We start from the raw sequence: 18408 nt of genomic DNA on the forward strand, positions 1-18408 counted from the left end.
TACATGACCACATGGGTCTGTTGCAGTGCTTCCAGGAAATGTCCCGGTGTTTCTGCTGTTGAACCACTGACATTCTGATCATTTATGCTATTCTCTATGTTTCCTTAATCTCTGTCCTTCATGCTTCCTGAATGGTATAGGAGCAGACACCTGTAATCTCAGCTGAGACAGGAAGATGGCCGCTTCACGCCATCTGGGCTATATAGTGAGACATTCTTTCACCACAACCCCTCTGCTGGATGTTGTAAACAAGATTTGATGATGGTCTCTCTGCTGGACATTGTAAATGATTTGAGGATGTTTGCTGTCTACCTGCCTCTTCTGTCTAGCTATTGTCTTTGTATTTTTTTCTTGCTATAGACTTATTAAACTCACCCATTCAAGCCACAAGTACAGCTCTCATAGATCACTTCTCCAGACCATATAAAACAGGGGATGGGAAAGCAGTTTTCCTGTCTTCTTCTGTGCCGAGGCAAACATGTCCATCTTTCTTCCTATGGGGTATGTGGGGGTGGTGGAGAGGTGTGAGGGGCAGCTAGTCGTCTAGAGGGGTGGGGAGATACACTTTCTATATCCCAACAACTTGATTTCAATTTTTATTAGGATATATCATACAAAGTGACAGTTTTTCACTCAGATACATCACACACACATTGCCCATATTATCCTAACAATTGGCTGCAGAATTAGCTATCCCCAGGGGGATAAACTGAAATAGAAGATGAGTCATGGCTTTCTAATTAAAAACTTTTATTTAGATTTACAGAGCCCAGTGCACTCAGTGGTCTACAGATAACAGCAGCCAATGTATCAGAAAAACCAGACTATCCTAAAATTATAGCTGTCTCAGTGCCTGCTTTGCTGATGTGATGTCATCAGCATTCCTTTAAAAGCCTCATGCCGACAGTCCCTAGCTAGCAGGCCTGGTTCTGGAGAAAGTGCCCATCTTTCAATTTTCTGCCTTATTACTAACGTGGCTCTTCCCCTCCCGACCAACCTTCCATTTATCAGCTAAATCCAGCACAGTGAAATAGAACTTTCCTGGTCAGAACAACATTATTTCTCCTCTAATTCAATGTTACGTTAAAACATCCCCTTTATTTTCTAATCTAAAAGCATTGTTGTTTACCGACTTGTTTAGATACATAAATCACATATGATTTAAAGAATCCAAATGCATAAAAACATATTTACTAGAGATATAGTCAGTGATTTGTACAGAAGGATTCAGAGACTGTCATTCATCCTATATTTATGGTACCAAAAATACAGGGAAAAATTGTTTGTTAATGTGGTACCATTAGCCTGGATGCTATGCAGCTTTTAATCCTGGGCAACATATTCATATAGGTGAATATGCAATATACAGAAAGTGACAAAGACTAGATATTGGATTGCGTACTGTAAAACCATCAGTGTAATCAAGAAAGGGAAATCCAGCCACCCGCATACCCAGAGGTACAAGGCTCTTACAGTCACACATAATAGTTCAAGATTGTGTAACAAGCTGGCAGGAAGGGTTGCCTGTGTGGGTGACTTGGTGTCCAGACACTGGATGGCCAGGAGTGGTTTATTTCATTGTATGTTATTGGAACTAAACCCATGTATGTAGATTACTTCTCAAATATATGAAAGCATACCTTAATTCTCCAACTTCATGCAATCGTTTGCTAATATCTTTTCACCATTTGTCTTTTTATTTCTCTTGTCTAATGATACCTGGGCATCACTTAGCCAACTTATCACCACCTGCTTCATCCCCCGAATCCCCCCATCCCTGTTTCAAACCCTGGTAATCACTTCTCTAAACTCTGTTTCTGTGAATTCACCTTAGGTCTCACATCCAAGGGAGACCAAGTAGTCTTTGTCTTTCTTTGTCTGGCTCATTTCATTCAGCATAAGGTCTTCTGTGTTCACACATGTTACTAAGAATAGGATTTGGGGCTTTATGCTAACTTTGAAAAGTGTTCCATAGTGTAAGAAAATTTTCTTTCTCCCATATTCTGACTGCGGACAGGGTCACAGTGAGAGTCACATTAGCATGTTCCTTTAGCAACCCAACAATTTGTTTTGAATTGTTACCTGCACAAGTCACTGTACAAGTGAATTATCTCTCTCTCTCTCTCTTTTTTAAAAAGGACTTATTCATTTATTATGTATACAGTGTTCTGTATGTATCCCTGCAGGTTAGAATAGGGCACCAGAACTCATTACAGATGGTTGCGAGCCACCATGTGGTTCCTGGGAATTGAACTCAGGACCTCTGGAAGAGCAGCCAGTGCTCTTAACCTCTGAGCCACCTCTCCAGGCCCTGTGAATCACATTTCTGTACATTTCTATTAGAAGTGTTGCGGATATATTACTTAGTTTACTTTTTGATCTTTAGACTTGATGTATTCGCCCAGACTTTCTTCTTCAAACCCTTTTAATTTTATGGGATCAAAGTTATAAGTACAGTCTTTGCACACTGCTGACTCTGTATTCACTGTTCATCTATCTGCTAAGCCTCATTCCTAGCCCTACAGTCAGCTGTCACACCACTTGCACGGTCATCCAGGCATGTACACTATATGGCAACAAAAAAGAGTCTGACTTGTCGCAGCTCTCATATTATTGTCAGTGAAGAAAATCAAAGTGGAATAATTGGTTCTGGACACTTGAAACGAATTGCCAGGTCCTGGTGAGCCATCTATGTATCAGGCTTATGACAGGCGAACTTTTGAACCGAACTCTCTGGTACCCATCCAGGCTCACTCTGACCCCACGATCTTGTGCCAACTGCAATTTTCTGGGAGGAAACCTGCCAACTTTGTAAACATCCATAAAAACCACACCTTCCCCTCTCCAACTAAACTGCCCAGAGACAGACTGTGCCTAATTCCTTTCTTGCACGCTCTTCCCACATCAGTCACAAGTCCTGGCAAACAGAGGTGTAACTGGCAAGCTCCTGGCAGTTTTAGTTACACCAACGGCACTTTTGTAAGACCGTGGAGCACATTCCCACAGCTACTGGAATTTGATGTTTCCCACATTGCCGTCCTAATAAAGCCCAAATAAATTCTTCTCTGCTCTCGACTAGCTACATTCTATCTCAGCTAACACTATGTATTGGTGTCTTTCTTACATTTTATTTCACACCTAAGCTTTTGCACTTTGTGTGTTTGGTTTTTAGACTTCGCCCCTCCTCCCCGAAGTATTCTTGTAGTCACAGGGAGTTCACTGATAGGTACAGTGTCTGGGACAGAATGTGTGAGACAATGCTTTGTTCGAGCATGAATATAAAGCGTTGACTGGGAGTTCCATGTTAACAAATCAGAAATATACAGTGAACAAGACATCCTTAAACAGAAATACAAAGAAAGCCATCAAACTGACAAAAATGTGTGATTAATGTGTATCTGAACCTTTCCAGATGTTTCCTCAGGACAGTGAGTGTGTGTTCACTAATCCAATGTTTGCAATACATTTAGAACACACTACAAATAATGACAATCAATTTATTTCTTTTATAGCCTTTTTAAAAATAAAGCATGGACAAGAGAAGTCTGAAGACATAGAGAGGCCTTTTGTCTCAGGACTATTTTAAAAACAATTTCACTCTTCTTCAATAATTTAATTTTCTTATGCTTAAATCTTTCTTTCATTTTGGAATTTCTTTTCGGGTGAGATGTAATAACAGTACCATCTTTTTTTTTTTTTAAGATTTTATTAAGTATACAGTGCTCTGCCTGCATGTGTCCTTCATGCCAGCAGAGGGCACCAGATCTCATTTAAGGTGGTTGTGAGCCACCATGTGGTTGCCAGGAATTGAACTCTGGGCCTCTGGAAGAGCAGTCCGTGCTCCTATCCTCTGAGCCATCTCTCCAGCCCACATAACAGTACCATCTTATTATACTGCTATCCCAAATCTGCTGAGTGAATCGCCCCTTTCCTTGCCACTCATATCAAAGTCCTGTGCTTTGCATAGACTTTGGACAACGGGAACTCTGAACTCACTTTACTCTCTAAAACCACATACCTTTCCCCCTTTTGTGGTACTGGGATTCGAACATGTAGAGCATGCCTGCTATCCCCGAGCCACAGCCCCAAGTCCAGGAAACCACATTTATTTTTAAAAACTGACATGCTAGAGATGTTTTTTTTTTCAGACTCCCAACTTCAGCATGGCACATACCTCTTCCCAGACTGAACTGCTCATACCCTCTGTCAATAATATATCCTCTGTCAAACACTCTGCACACACAGCAGTTTCTCTCATCAGTATTAAGGGTGATGCCAACCTAGGCTAAGAATGAGTAACTACAGTCTTATGATTCTTCTGGGCACAGCAAGCTTGGGATTCCTGAAAAGCAGAGTTAGTGGGAAGTAGAAATCCAACCACACCTTAAATCTTAGTCTTAAACTAAGTTGTGGCTTACCACTTCTCGGCTCAGAGAGATGCTGAGCTGAGGTCCTCCAGGTAAATCAGTGATTATGGAAGTACTACCTAATTAAATATATGTCCTAACAATTCGATGCCTACAAATAGGGGAGGAACCCATCAGGGTGTAAGGGTGTAAGGCTTCATTCATGATCTCACGAGCCTGTCTCTTCCATAGACGTAGATGGAATGTCTCGAGATTAGCCAAGTATACAAAACTTACATATGTGAGAGTTTCTAAATCAAACCCAACTAATGTCGCATCATTCCCACCCTTATTTAATCCATCTGTGATGGTTGATTCTGATGGAGGAAATGCATGAGACCCAGAATGGATCACTGCTTTTTCAGAATATATGTTGGTGCTTTTTCAGAATTATAGGATGGGGGCTGTCTCCTTCTTGATGACTTTGATGATAAGATTTTTTTTGCTATAAAGTAAATATTTTAGAGTCTAGCATGCTACCAACACAGCATCACATTTCTTGTTAGAATGAGATATGAATGGCAAGGATAGGTGCAGCTGGGAACACATCAGACCACGCATGGCAAAACACAAGTCTGGGTTACCAATGTCAGCGATGAGGCTGCCTGGTTTCTGGTCCTGCAGGAACTGGCGGACTCGCGGCCAGGCTTTGCTCTGTAGGTCACTGAAGTAGGGGGCAGTGCTCTCATATACATCGTGCACATGCTGCTTCTCCAGCTGGGCAGCTTCAGGCTCCATCCTAGGGAAAGCAGGACCAACAGAGGCAGGCAGGTAAGAGCATGAACTAGACAGAGGTGGAAGCAGGCACGGACTTACTGAGAGTCAAACCTACAACTGCAAAAGCTAAGCTGGTCTTTGTACTTTCTTATGGCTCCAACGAAACATTCCCTGGAACCTCCGTATCATCACCATAACATCAATAAGTGAGTAGTGTTCATCTACTTGCTTTGAGAAACTAATGGTTTGGGGATACGTTAGTCAGAGTTAAGTTCCTACACAGGGTCGATTCCTCACTTCGGAAGCATGGCCAACATTAGTATCAAATGGTTTCATTTGAATGAAATTCTATCTAATGTGAGGTAGATTTTTTTTTTAATTTTAAAGCAGGAAACTACCACTCCAAAGAAGAAGCCATGTGAGGTTGGGGAGATGGCTCACTTGGTAAAGTATGAAGATGGAGATGGTCAGATCCTTGTGGACTCCCTAGTCCATCAGCCTAGCTTAATTGGCAAGGATAGCATCTGAGGAATGACACCTGAGGATGACCTCTGGCCTACAACACACACACACACACACACACACACACACACACACACGGATACTTCATGTATTCTACCCTTTTAACCTATGTGGATTCCAATAATTTCTCTGTGTACATTGTTTCTTCTTCTTGGGTAAATAGTTCTTGATCTGAGCTATTTCAACAGCCTGCACACAGACTTCCTGGCACTCGAATTTACCTATCTATCTATCTATCTATCTATCTATCTATCTATCTATCTATCTATCTATCTATCTATCTAGACCACTTAAATTTACTTAGTTGAAATGTCCATCCAATCATGTTGTTTCCCAGTTTGGGCATCCTCCAAGGTCTTTATAGGTGTCCAATGAAGTTCATCTGGCTCAGGAGGCCTTGCAATGTCCTCTGTGAGCTGACCTCAACTCATCTCTTCGGGTTCATTTCTCATAGTCTTAACCAACAGTCCAAGGCTTCCCAGATATGACACATTCCAGGTCAAACAGGAGCTGGGCAGATCACAAACTTTCCCTAGCACAGGCATCCCCTCCTCCAGGAAGGATAAGGGCCAGAAGAAAGGATGGGAAATTTACAAGAGTAGCGGCCAGGTCCTTGCTACTAGGCACCTGCTCATTAATTATTCTGTGGTATGAAATCGAGGAATACCAGAGAGAAATGGCTAGAGGTTCGGAGAGTGGCTTTTACCAATCAATATGAAAGTATTTTCAATACCTTAAAAGAGCATTTGGCCCTCTGGGTATCTCCGAGATTTGTTGTGTCTGTTGCATGTTGCACACAGTTCTGTAATAGCTTTTTGGACAGGCCTCCCTCATTATCTGGAGGGCCCTAGGCCACAGAAGTTGGTCTCACTTAGTGTTGAAGACCCTCAACACTGAGCAAAGTCCATAAAAAAGTAGCACTGGCTTTAGTGGGGGAGGAATGGTCACCCTGGGGAGTGTGGGAAGTGAGGGGACCCGATATCTGTAGTCATACACATAGCACTGTGACTAGAGAACATATTATCCTTGGCTATTGTCTGGGTATAGTGCCATCCATCTCCATGTTGAGAAGTCAGGACCACTTGGCTATCTGGCTTGTTACCTCTTTGTAAAAAGTAATGCATCTTTGTATTTTAAAAGTAACTTATGGGCTGGAGAGATGGGTCAGTGGTTAGGGGCACTGACTGCTCTTCCAGAGGACCCAGGTTCAATTCCCAGCACCCATAAGACAGCTCACCCACCAGTTTCAGTATCCACTACTAGTTCTTCCCTGAAACAATGATCCCCCTAATTATCACCAAATGAAGACATTGTCTCCAGGGCAGCCTTAGTCTCCAGGGATCTGCCCAGAGGAAGATCCAAACAAACTCTCGCCACAGAGTAAACAATTTGTGAGTTCTAATGCAACTTGTCCCCAAGCTGATCCAGCTTCTATAGCACCCTCAGTGGGATTTACAAAGTATTTCTACTAACTTTAGCCCTCTACTGTAGGAAGCCTTGAGCAGATAGAATTCTTAGTGAGTGTGTATAGATTGGCATGGGCAGGGCCATGTCAAGGACCTCAGACCCAGAAGAAATGGCAACGCCTCCTCTTTGCTTCCAAACCTGGGGGAGGCTAGAAGGAAATGACAAAGCCTTCCTCTCCTCGAGTTCATGTGTGGACAGTGTGCGCAGAAAACAGCTGTCATAGCTCCCTCTCCATGGATATTTACAGCCTGAAGATTACTTCTCCAAAGATGTCTACAGAAGTCAGTGAAACTTGTCTCTTCCACAAACACTTGGTAATCTGCATGCCATAACCCCTCTTCCTTGTCCAGCTGTATGTAGTAACCCTGCCTGGTCAACCCCATACAGTAAACATATTGACCTTACAGGATGTCTTGGTTTCTCCAGCCAAGAGCCCGGCCACCTGACTCCAGTTATTTCTGTCTGTGTGTCTGTCCACATTTTCCTCATTCCCTTACCACCCAACTCAGGTCCATCTCTACAGATATACAAGGACTCAACTCTCCACACAGAAGAATCCTCAAAATACTTCATCATTTTCTTCTGTCCATTCATTTCTTTGTTTACTTGTGCATGTGTCTTATATGTGGTATGCATGCTTATATATACATGCATGTTTGCGTGTGTGAATACACAGGTATAGAAGCCAAAGGTTGACTCTGGGTGTCTTGTCTGGTAGCTCTCCATCTTATACACCGAGGCAGGATCTCTCACTAAGCTTGCTGACCTAGCTAGTCTAGCTAGCCAGCTTGCTCCAGGGATCCCTCATCTCTAGCTCCCAAGCACTGGGTTGCAGGCATACCCGCTCGCATGCACACTGGCATTTATATGGTGCCAAGGGCCTGAACTCCTGCTCTTCTGCTTGCCTGTGCAGCATGCGATTTACCCATCAAGCCATCTCCTCAGCCCCTGCTTACTTTCCTTCTAAGTCAAAATGATGGGGGATGTTCTGTATATATGTTTGTCTTATTGGTTGATGAGTAAAACACTGTTTGACCAATAGCCAATAGAGGAAGGAAGATAGGTGCGGCTAGGAGCCGAGGAGAAGGCTGGGAAAGAGGTGTCACAAGGGGCGCCATATAGATACCGGGAGGATAGGACATGCCATGCATTCTCTGGTAAGATAAGATCATGTGGAAATGCTTACACTAATAGAAATGTGTTAATAATCAAGACAGAGCTAGCTAATAAGAAGCCCTAGCTACTGGCCAACAGTTTAGTAATTAATATAGCATCTTTGTATGTTCATTTGTGGCTGAAGTGGCAGTGGGAGAAAACAGGAAAGAAAACTCCAGCAACAATCAAAATTTCCATCTCAGCAACTGGTCTATTTGAATGTCACAGCCCTTTCAGGGAATCAATTGGACCATATATTTTGGAGAGCCTTAGAACAAATAACTCTGACAACTACAATAAGGTAAAATGTAAGTGGCAAAAGGCATAGACTGGATCCCTCCCAATGTACATTATTACAATTGGCTCTGATTTCACCACAAGAACATGGTTCACAGCAGGGCTCAGAAAATGAACCGACAATCAGGGACCCTGACCTACATAAGGGTCCTCTGCATATATATTATGGCTATTAGGTTGGTGTTCTTGTAGGAGTAGGGAGTGCTTTTGACTCTTTTGCCTGCACTTGAGACCCCTTTCTTCCTACTGGGTTTTCTCATCCAACCTTAATATGAGGGTTGTACCTAGTATCATTGTAACTTGTTATGCCATGTTTGGCTGACATCCTTGGGAGGAATGCTCTTTTTTTTTGAAGGGAAATGGAGGAGGAGTGGAGGGAGGGGAAATTATGGTTGGGATGTAATGTATTAGAGAAGAATTTTTTTAAACGGTGAAAGATAAAATACCAAAGTAAACAAAAAATGTTCCAATTTAAGTGCAGATTATCAAGTATCCAAACAGCATCCCTTGGAGACTTTTCTCTGAGTGCTCTCCCAAATTGGCTGGCTTCTACCAAAAGCAAGTAACCTTGGAGACTGCTGCCTTGAAATGAGTGAGCAGGGTGAATCCATTTTGTTTTTATAGTATCACATGCAAGGTTTCAATGCTGCAGAGTCAATTATTGATTGTGAATATGACACTTGAGATTCTGTGTCACAAAATTCCAGGCCTGCAAAATATTCCAGATCAAAAGGGTCAGGTGTCAAAGTCCCATGTTTCTCCCCTTTGAGATGTGGCTCGTCAGCATGCTATGGGTTTCGGATAAAGAGTCCCAGTTGGTTTGTTAAATCACCCATTTCTCAAAATCCCTGGCCCTATGCTATTCCTTTTTTGTTTCTCGTCTTTCAAGAGAATGACGTGCACAGAATATTTGGGAGAATGTCACTCCAGAGACTTCCACTTCAAGGAAGTCCCTGAAGCAAAGGAAGTCTCTCCAGAGTACCTCTCTGCATCCATGTTATTTCAGCGACTCCTCTGACTGCAGGTTCTGTAGAAGAAAGCAGAGTAGCGCTGTCGTCACTGGTAATCTACTCTGCTATGCTGTCTGGAGCCAGGGTGAAACCTAGCCCCATGGAGAACATGATCACAGGTGGAGCTGGCTCAGCCTGGGGAATCTAAACCAAAGGACCAGCGGGACCCCAAGAGCACAGGTGCTTCACGATTGTCAGAGTCCAGTTTGAACCATGCACTCGTAAATGAGACAAGGGAAAAACTGTTCTGCACAAGAGATGTAACTGTAGGGTTTTAACAGCATGAGAGACTGAATGGAAAGGAACAGGAAGAGGGGACAGCCTACTCTATGACCTAGTTCTAGCTCCTCTGTCTAGACCATTGTCTCATGGCAATGTAACACCAAGACAACTGTCACTTCACAGTGTTGGCCTGAGTCTGAAGTTCTTTAGTTCCCAACCTGAAATTTCAAGTGCATTCTAGTCAGCCGTGAGATAGTCTTCCCTCCAGTCCCTTTGTCTTTCTTGCCACTCATCTTCCCTAAGACGGGCAAATTGCTTCTTTCTATGTGAGCTGAAGAGGAAACCCGAGTATTAAATTGCTCTGTTTTAAATGACAGAACATTTGGAAATGATTGCTTTACACTTCAAGAAAGGAGTGTTCAGGGATACTAACAGCTAGTGTTACTAGTTAAGCAGTCTATACAACAATGCAATCCCTGCACAAACAAAGCCAAACATGAACAACAACAACAACAACAATAAAACAAATATGATGACAAAACCCAATGGCTGAATTAGCTTCACTATGATGAAATACTTGACATGACCAGCTTAAAAGGAATAAAAGTTTATTTTGGCTCATATTACCATGGACACTTGGTCCGGTTGCTTAGCGCTCATGAGTTGGGGTAGAGCATCAGGCAGGGGCACACAGCTAAGCAAGACCATTCACCACATGGCAGCCAGGAAGCCAAGGGAAAGAGGTAGAGGAAGGGGCTGGGGTAAAGCGTATGCTTCAAGGGGACACCCCCACTGGCCTACCTTCTCCAACCAGGACCCACCTCCCAAGGCCTCCACCTCCCTCTTTTGTCATCAGGAGCATTGGCACATGCGACTTTGGGGGCAGTCCACATGCAAAGGATATGGACATCAAGAGGAGGAACGGACTCTGGGAAGAAGGGGATGAAAGTTCACATACACTGCCACACTCTTGCCTCTCCCTCGCCCGCCCTCCACGGTGACCCCCCCAACCCCAACCTTGGGTCTAGGAAGTTGTAGCCAGACCACGCCTCTCCCCCGCCTGCCCTCCACGGTGACCCCCCCACCCCAACCTTGGGTCTAGGAAGTTGTAGTCAGACTACTCTGCTGCTTGCTATTTTTCTTTGCTTCCCACTTTCCCCTAAGCCCTGTCACATGCAACTCTCTCCCTTTCTGGTTCCAGAAAAGTCAGATCTGAGATTCTGGCTCCTGGCTCCTGGCGATCACCCGCTTATGTTCTAGAGTTTCTTTCCTGTTTTTTTGTTTTCTTTTTAAAACTCTAAATATGTAAAAACAAGTTTTCTAGGGGCTGGAGACACGGCTCAGAGGTTAAGAGCACTGGCTGCTCTTCCAGAGGACCTGGGTTCAATTCCCAGTACCCACATGGCAGCTCACATCTGTCTGTAACTCCAGTTCCAAGGGATCTGATACCCTCACATAGACATACATGCAGGTAAAACAACAATTATATATATATATATATATATATATATATATATATGTGTGTGTGTGTGTGTGTGTGTGTGTGTGTGTGTGTGTAAGAGAGGGGAGAAGGGGAGGGAAAGAGGAAGAAGGACGGCACTCATGACTAGAAAGTAAGTGACTGTAAGGCAGATACCTACTCTAAGTGTCCTCTAGGTTGAAACATGTTTGGGGAGCAAAGGTCCATGTGTTACTGGTGAGTCAGGAGAGATGGGGACGGTGGGGAGAAGCTATGTGCTGAAACTCAGCACTAACTCAGATCTTCTTCTCAACCCAGTGGGAAGTGGTTTTAAGTTGGTGAGGTGGGAGGGTAACAGGGCTGCATTGCCTACATTAAAACATCATTCTAGGCATGCCTAACTTTTCAGAGTAGTTATTGTTTTGTTTTGCTACGCCCTTCTTCCCAGAACTTGTGTCTTGCCCTGCCTGGATGAGCTTGTGATGTAGCGGTAGCTACGCATGTGACCCACATTCCGGGACACAGTCATTGGTCAGGGTGGGTGGGTGAGACAGGCTCAGGAGGGCCCTTCTGCAGGTACCCAGTGTGGTCCTCAACAGGGAGAGGCTTTGCCTCTGATGTCAGAGTTGGAAAGATGTAAAGGTCAAGCTGTTGGCTCCATCTTCCCTGCCATATGGTAAAGACCCATCTCCAAGTAGTAGACGGAATGAGGTCCGGGTGTGGGGCGCAAACAGAGAGGAGAGAGGAGAGGAGAGAGTGGGAGTAGCAGGAAGTCCAAATCCAGTCTCTGTGATCTGTGTTCCTATGGTCCCAGCAACTAATCCTAACCCTCCCAGGGCAGAGTGGGAGCCTCAATTGAAGCTTGTTGGGTTTCTGATCTTGACACCATCAGCCTTCCCTAATCCAGCGACTTCTGACACCAAAGCTCTAGGGTTCTTGCTTTCTTTCATTTGCAGCCTTTATTCCTAAGAGCATTAAAGAGAGGAGAGGAAATAATGGGAAGTTAACAGAGCAGGTGCCTGGCTGGGGACCCGCTAGAAGGACATTAGCAATCCCTGCTCCTAGCAGCAGGGTCCTCATTAAGCAATCACAAGTGTTGGATTATCTCTTCTGCGTGTGTGATTAAACACTTTACCTTCTCCAGTCAGGCAGAGCCACGTGACTGTCTGCGGGTGTCAATCATGATTGGAAAAGATGAGGACTACTTCTGAGAAGAAAATCTTTAAGCAGAGTGTGATTTTCTGGATCACTTTCCCAAGTCTCTGCAAGGAAGGTTTTATTAGTTTTGCACATAAAAGGGATCTTCATGAGAGAGCCCTGTGATGTTTTTTAGACAAAGAGCAATAAATATGTGGAGAAATGGCGAAGACCAATGAACAAAGGCAAAGACCAATGAACAATGACAAAGACCAATGAACAATGGGCCAGGGGAGTAAAGTCTAGGGTTGTTACCAAGAGATACATGTGGGGGTAGGTGAGCGCTTGTGGAAGATAAGGGTTCCTCCAGAGACGTTGTTTATACAGATTTGTTGCATCTCCAGTCATGAGTCTGTGGTGACAAGGCCTGGTAGGCAGAGGACATTCTTTCCGAAACAACCTTTGTGTCTTGATGCATGTAGGAAATTACAACCAAATGGCCCTTTCGAAAGTTACAGTGACATCAGTGTAAAATAGACAATATGACAATTTGGCTTACTTTGAGATGGCACAACCCTAACTTCAGTCTCTCTCTCTCTCTCTCTCTCTCTCTCTCTCTCTCTCTCTCTCTCTCTCTCTCTCTCTCTCTCTGTGTGTGTGTGTGTGTGTTGGTCATGCTGACAGAATCCAGGGTCTTACTTAAACCAGAAACTCTCTAACACTCTCTACCATTCTTTCTCATGCTCACTTGTACCCTACCACTGACCTACACAGCACATCCTAAAACATGTTTAATATGGAAATGAATGATGAAACTCGACAATTCAGGGATATTTCATCTTAATTTTTGAATTTTAAATCAGTCTCATCTAGGCAGGGCTTACAGGCAACAGTCTGCACATAATGAAAATACCTGTTGTAGATAGGGTTTTTATTGCTGTGAACAGACACCGTGACCATGACAATTCTTATAAAAGAAAACATTTAATTGGGGCTGGCTTACAGTTTCAGAGGTTTAGTCCATTATTGTCATGGCAGGAAGCATGGCGGCGTGCAGGCAGTCATGGTGCCGGAGAAGGAGCTGAGAGTTCTGCACCTGGATTGGCAGGCAGCAGGAAGAGAGTGCCATACTGCTGGACACAGCTTGAGCATCTGAGACCTCAAAGCCCACCCCTTAGGGACACACTTCCTCCAACAAGGCCACTCCTAATAGTGCCACTCCCTATGAGCCAGTGGGGGCTGTTTTTATTCAAAGCAACACAGAACCTCATCTGTAAAACTACACAGTCGTTTAAGATAATGAGCACACTCCTCACCCCAAGACTCCCTTGTGTGTCCCTGTAGGCCAGTGCTCCCATATGTCCCCACCATGAGTAACCTTTGGATGTCAAACTTCTGGGCTGAGAAGAAGAGCAAGCAACAACGGCCACAATTTCAAAAGCAAACTCTGGATTTGTGATGTGACCGTAAACGAAACAAAATGAAAGCTTTGTTTTCTTTTACCCAGGTATAACACTTCTTGAAGGCCACTGGGTAAAAGTACTCAGAAGAAATGACAGTGCTCCCAGGGACAAGGTCTCCTGCTGGGTCACCAGGAGGCAGACATTGCCCTTGACCCACAGTGGTCTAAGGAACTCTGGGAAGGCTTAGGGTTATCCCCAAAAGCATACTCTTTTCCAATCACAGCATGATGTTCCTGACTTGCTGGCTATAATGTATCATTCCCCCGCCTCTCCATGATTTAAAGCAGATTGGAACCTCTATTCTTGCCAAGGCTGGACCAGTTTTCTTACAGTATCTCTAGCATACCACACTTGGACCAAGCTCCAGCCTGGAAGCTTCAGTAGACACACTCATATCCTGTCCAAACCATTGATTTAGGAGCCATATCATGGTGGGTTTCAACAGTGAATGAGGAATGTAAGCTTTGTTCCAGAGGCAAGAGACACCCTAGAAGGATTTTAAACTGTATGTATCCAACTGGTCTACAAACTTAGAATGTGGGCCCTGGCGCAGGAGATACATGTGATGCACATACATGATATATCATACATAATTCACGAACCAACCACATTGTCTCCGATAGTGCTGGACACAGAGCATCACTGAATCATTACAGAGCAAATGAATGAATGGCTGTTTCTTTGTCTCCACTCCTCAGACGGCACTTTTTACTCAAGGCAAGGAGCCCTTAGGCTGAAGCTGTCAGTATTATGCCCGAGGCCCAGAAAGTTCTCAGAGGTCAGTAGAGTGAAAACTCAGGTCCCTTGCTCTGTGATTAATATGCTTTGTCCATTGAGATTTTATGGAAACCCCTTTCGCATATAATTGGCACACATCTTAAACTAACAATAAGATCAAGTATTATAAATGCTAGAGAAGACATGGTATCTAATAAAAAGGCAGCTTCAAACTGTGCTTTACATTTCCAAGATATTGGAAATACCCAGCTGTAGTTCTGGAGTGAAAATACAAGTCGATCAGAACAATGACAAAACTTCCTTAGAACAGGTAACCTTTACTGCACTTTCAAACTTTGCATGCTACTTCAAGCAACAACTAATTACTTACAAAATCTATCCTTTAAAATTATGTTTGTATCAAGTCAGGCAGTGACGGCACAACACCTTCAAACCCAGTACTCACCAGGCAGAAGCAGGTAGATCTATGTGTTTAAGGCCAGCCAGTTCCAGAAAAGTCAGTGCTGGACACAGAAACACTGTCTTGAAAAACCAATGTGTGTGTGTGTGTGTGTGTGTGTGTGTGTGTGTGTGTGTGTGTGTGTGTTTATACCTTAGAAAAGCACAACCAAATACCAAATTTGTTTGTACAGCTTTTATTCACTCACTAAACTATTTTCAAATGTTTCCCTCTCCTACCCAGTGCAAAAAATGAGGCTTCAACCTACTTTCCAGCACATCGCCACACATGAACTAAAAGAATGGCACTAACTAGACTTAATGCTTACACACACCACAGAGACCTCATGTGGAATTTGAGTTACGGGAAGCGTGGGGAACTACTAACCTGGATCATCTTGCGATCACAGCCAGTTACTTCTTGTCTTGTAAACCACGGCAGTTTCTTTCCTCAGAGAGCGACGGCTGTTTCTCATGACTCTCTCAACACATACGTAACATACATGTAACACACATGAAAGGAGCAGGAGTGAAGTCAGTGAGAGCCATCCCTAGCCCTTCGAAGGACCTGACGCTCAGGGTGAGTTACTGAAGGAAATACAGGCTCTACAAGGAAAAACAAAAACAGGCCAGTTACAAAGTAAGAATATGGAACCTGCTACTGCCAGGATGACCCTGTGACCTATGTATCAATCACTCAAGGAGGTGGGAACTACAAAGAAAGGCTAATATGTGGAATGTGCTAGAACTATCAGGTCAGTTTGTAAAATCAGTTTTTAATCTTTCTGTAAAGCAGGCAGTACTTTTACCCAAAATTATAAGTAGGGAAAGACATCTCTACATCTACTCAATACTATTGTTCCGCTAAAGGTATGCAGCAATAAAATGAGCCCTAATGACAGTCTGCTATACTCATATATAACGATATTTGATACTATATAGGGAAAACAATATATTTATTTACCAGAGAGAGGGAGTCGCACAGACCAGGAGTTAGAAGCATGGCTGGCTTCCAGGAGAAAAGGGAAGCCCCTTTTCCTTTTATCTCTACCTTGTCCCCGCCCTGATGGGTGGATAGCTTTGTGGGGTTCACTCCTACACTCATAGATCAGTGTCTCACTCAGCCATCTTCAGAGAAGCTTCCTCCTGCAGGAGTGGGAACTAATGAAGAGACCCACACCTGGACAAGGCACAGAGAAAGAGAGACCTTGCAACGCTCAGTCCTAAATGGGATGTCTCCATCAAACTCCTCTCCTCAGGACTCAGGGAGCTCTGCAGAAGAGGAGGTGGGGAGATTGGAAGACAAAGAAGATGGACGATACCAAGGAAACGGTCCCTCCCACACGCAACAGGGATGGTGTGTACACGACCTCACAGACACCTTGGCACAGGTCAAAGCTAGATGGGGCCCTGGCACTGAGAGAGAGAAATGGGCACCAACTCTCAAACTTACCCAAGAAGATACCTTCATTTTCTCCAAGGGAGTCTCACTGAGAATACAAACTACACCTAAAGGCAGGCTCCCTGCCTGGCAGTAGATGGCCAACATAAAACTAACTCAATGGTATTTCTGGAGATATTTTTTTTTGTCTCATATTGCTGTCAGGTATTTTTTTTTCCTTACTTGTTTTTTTGCTTGCATGTTATTGTGTCTGATTTTGTGTTTTTGTAGTTTTGTAGTATTGTTTGTTTGTTTGTGTGTGTGTGTATGTGTGCGTGCGCGCACATATGTGTGCATTTCTCAGCTCTTTGTTTTTTAAAAATTTGTTTTGTTTTATTCTGGTTTGTTGGATTGTTTGTTTTGCTTTGTTTTAATTGCCCATTTATCATCTGAAAAAAGAGAGAAAGAAGGCCTGGGGTTTGAAGTGTGGGGAGCTTGGGAGATGACAGAGGGGAACAATGGTCAGAATATATTGTATGAAAAAGAATAGTTTTCAGTAAAAATAAATTTTATTTGAGATAATATTACCAATTGCATTAGGTCATTCAGGGTCATATTTGTCCACAGTATCTATCACTCCCTTATAATTTTGATGAGCACCCCCAGTCAACCAGGATAGTTCATACTTATTTTTTAATTAGGTTATCAAAGAATCCATCAAAGGCTTTCAACAACTTAAAAAAAACAACTAAAAAAGCAAAAGTGACCTACACACCAAAAATCTCTTAGTAACATAGAGATTATGGGGGTAATGAATGAGATTCTAAGAGCAGCCTGGTGTCGGGGAGGAGTCCACTCCATAATCAATGCTTCTGTCTTCATTGCTGATCTTATACATGAGGCTACCAAGACTTCAGTCTCTATCAGCTGCCATTGTCTGTGCGGGGCAGATCCTTGTCTATGTTCTCCATACATAAAAGGTTACAACATACACCTTTTGGTACATGCAGCAAGTGTCAGGATGGCTGAGTGGGGTGCATGTGGCTTCCCCCACCTTTCTCTTGGTCTTGCCATGTGCATTATATCGGCAACATTGAATGTGCCACTTGAGCTCACAGAGAAGGTGACTCTGCAGTGGGACCGGCCCCTCCATTTCAAATTCAAGCATATTTATCTCAAAGTGTTCTCCAGGACCCATCCTCTGATCTGAAGCTCAGGGAAAAGAGAAGAGCAAAGCCCCTCAAGACTAAAACCAGAGCATGCAGTTGCCCACTGTCTAGACTCTAGCCTGATGCAGATCAGCAAAGAATAATGACTGAGTGGAAAAGGACTGACTGACGATGGAAAGCACAGATAGCAAGAGCTGCTTCTGCAGCTTGGCGCGACACAAACGCTGTGACTCCTAAATGATGACACAGGTGAAACAGTCTCAGAACTCTACACAGAAACTCCCCGAGATCCACCAGAGAGATCTCAGTCGAGAAGGGAAGGAGAGGAATGCAAGAGTTCCAACAGAATGCCCACGAAGCTGGGCTTGAAAACAACAAATACACCGCCCCCTCTGTGATTACAACGACGCCTGTCAGCTGTCTCTGAAGAAGCAGTCTATTGAAGGGAAGGGTACAGCAGGGGATGTGGGATTCTTTGTCTAAATGAACTTCTACTTTGGAGTGGAATATGATCCTCACAATCTAAATGAGTAGAATAACCTCCAGGTGGGGATTGTGAACATGGGAAGTTATGGGAGGAGGATGAGGACACGGGGACACACACACACACACACACACACACACACACACACACACACACAGAACCAAGAGTTCCAACACAGAGACCCGTTAACAGGTAACAGGTTGCTCCTCCACAGGCGATGGCTCAGTCTTCTTCGTGATAACTAGATTATAATTCATTTTGATTTCACAGATTAGAAAATGCCAGAAAAGAGCAAGAAAAATCAAATACAAAATTTAAGGGAAATGGAAATAGAGAGACCAGC

At 43.7% G+C, this 18408-nt stretch overlaps 1 protein-coding gene across 5 annotated transcripts in view; it reads right to left on the bottom strand.

Annotated features, from left to right (window-relative positions):
* Trmt9b (tRNA methyltransferase 9B (putative)) overlaps window positions 1-18408 on the bottom strand; it is a 64162-nt gene that overhangs the window by 23377 nt on the left and 22377 nt on the right. For 2 of the 5 annotated variants that reach the window (XM_013110703.3, XM_040731813.1), the window contains exons 3-4: window positions 15420-15637; window positions 4991-5145 (exon numbers count right to left, since the gene is read on the bottom strand). In XM_013110703.3, coding sequence (XP_012966157.1) covers window positions 4991-5144 — 154 coding nt within the window. In that variant the 5' untranslated portion in view covers window position 5145; window positions 15420-15637. Of the gene's footprint in view, window positions 1-375; window positions 495-4990; window positions 5146-12390; window positions 12518-13395; window positions 13452-15419; window positions 15638-18408 lie in introns of those variants that run through there. The other 3 variants (XM_040731812.1, XM_013110704.3, XM_040731814.1) reach the window with 3 other exon arrangements.

Source organism: Mesocricetus auratus, unplaced genomic scaffold, assembly GCF_017639785.1.
Source record: "Mesocricetus auratus isolate SY011 unplaced genomic scaffold, BCM_Maur_2.0 Super-Scaffold_100026, whole genome shotgun sequence".
Lineage (NCBI taxonomy): Eukaryota > Metazoa > Chordata > Mammalia > Rodentia > Cricetidae > Mesocricetus > Mesocricetus auratus.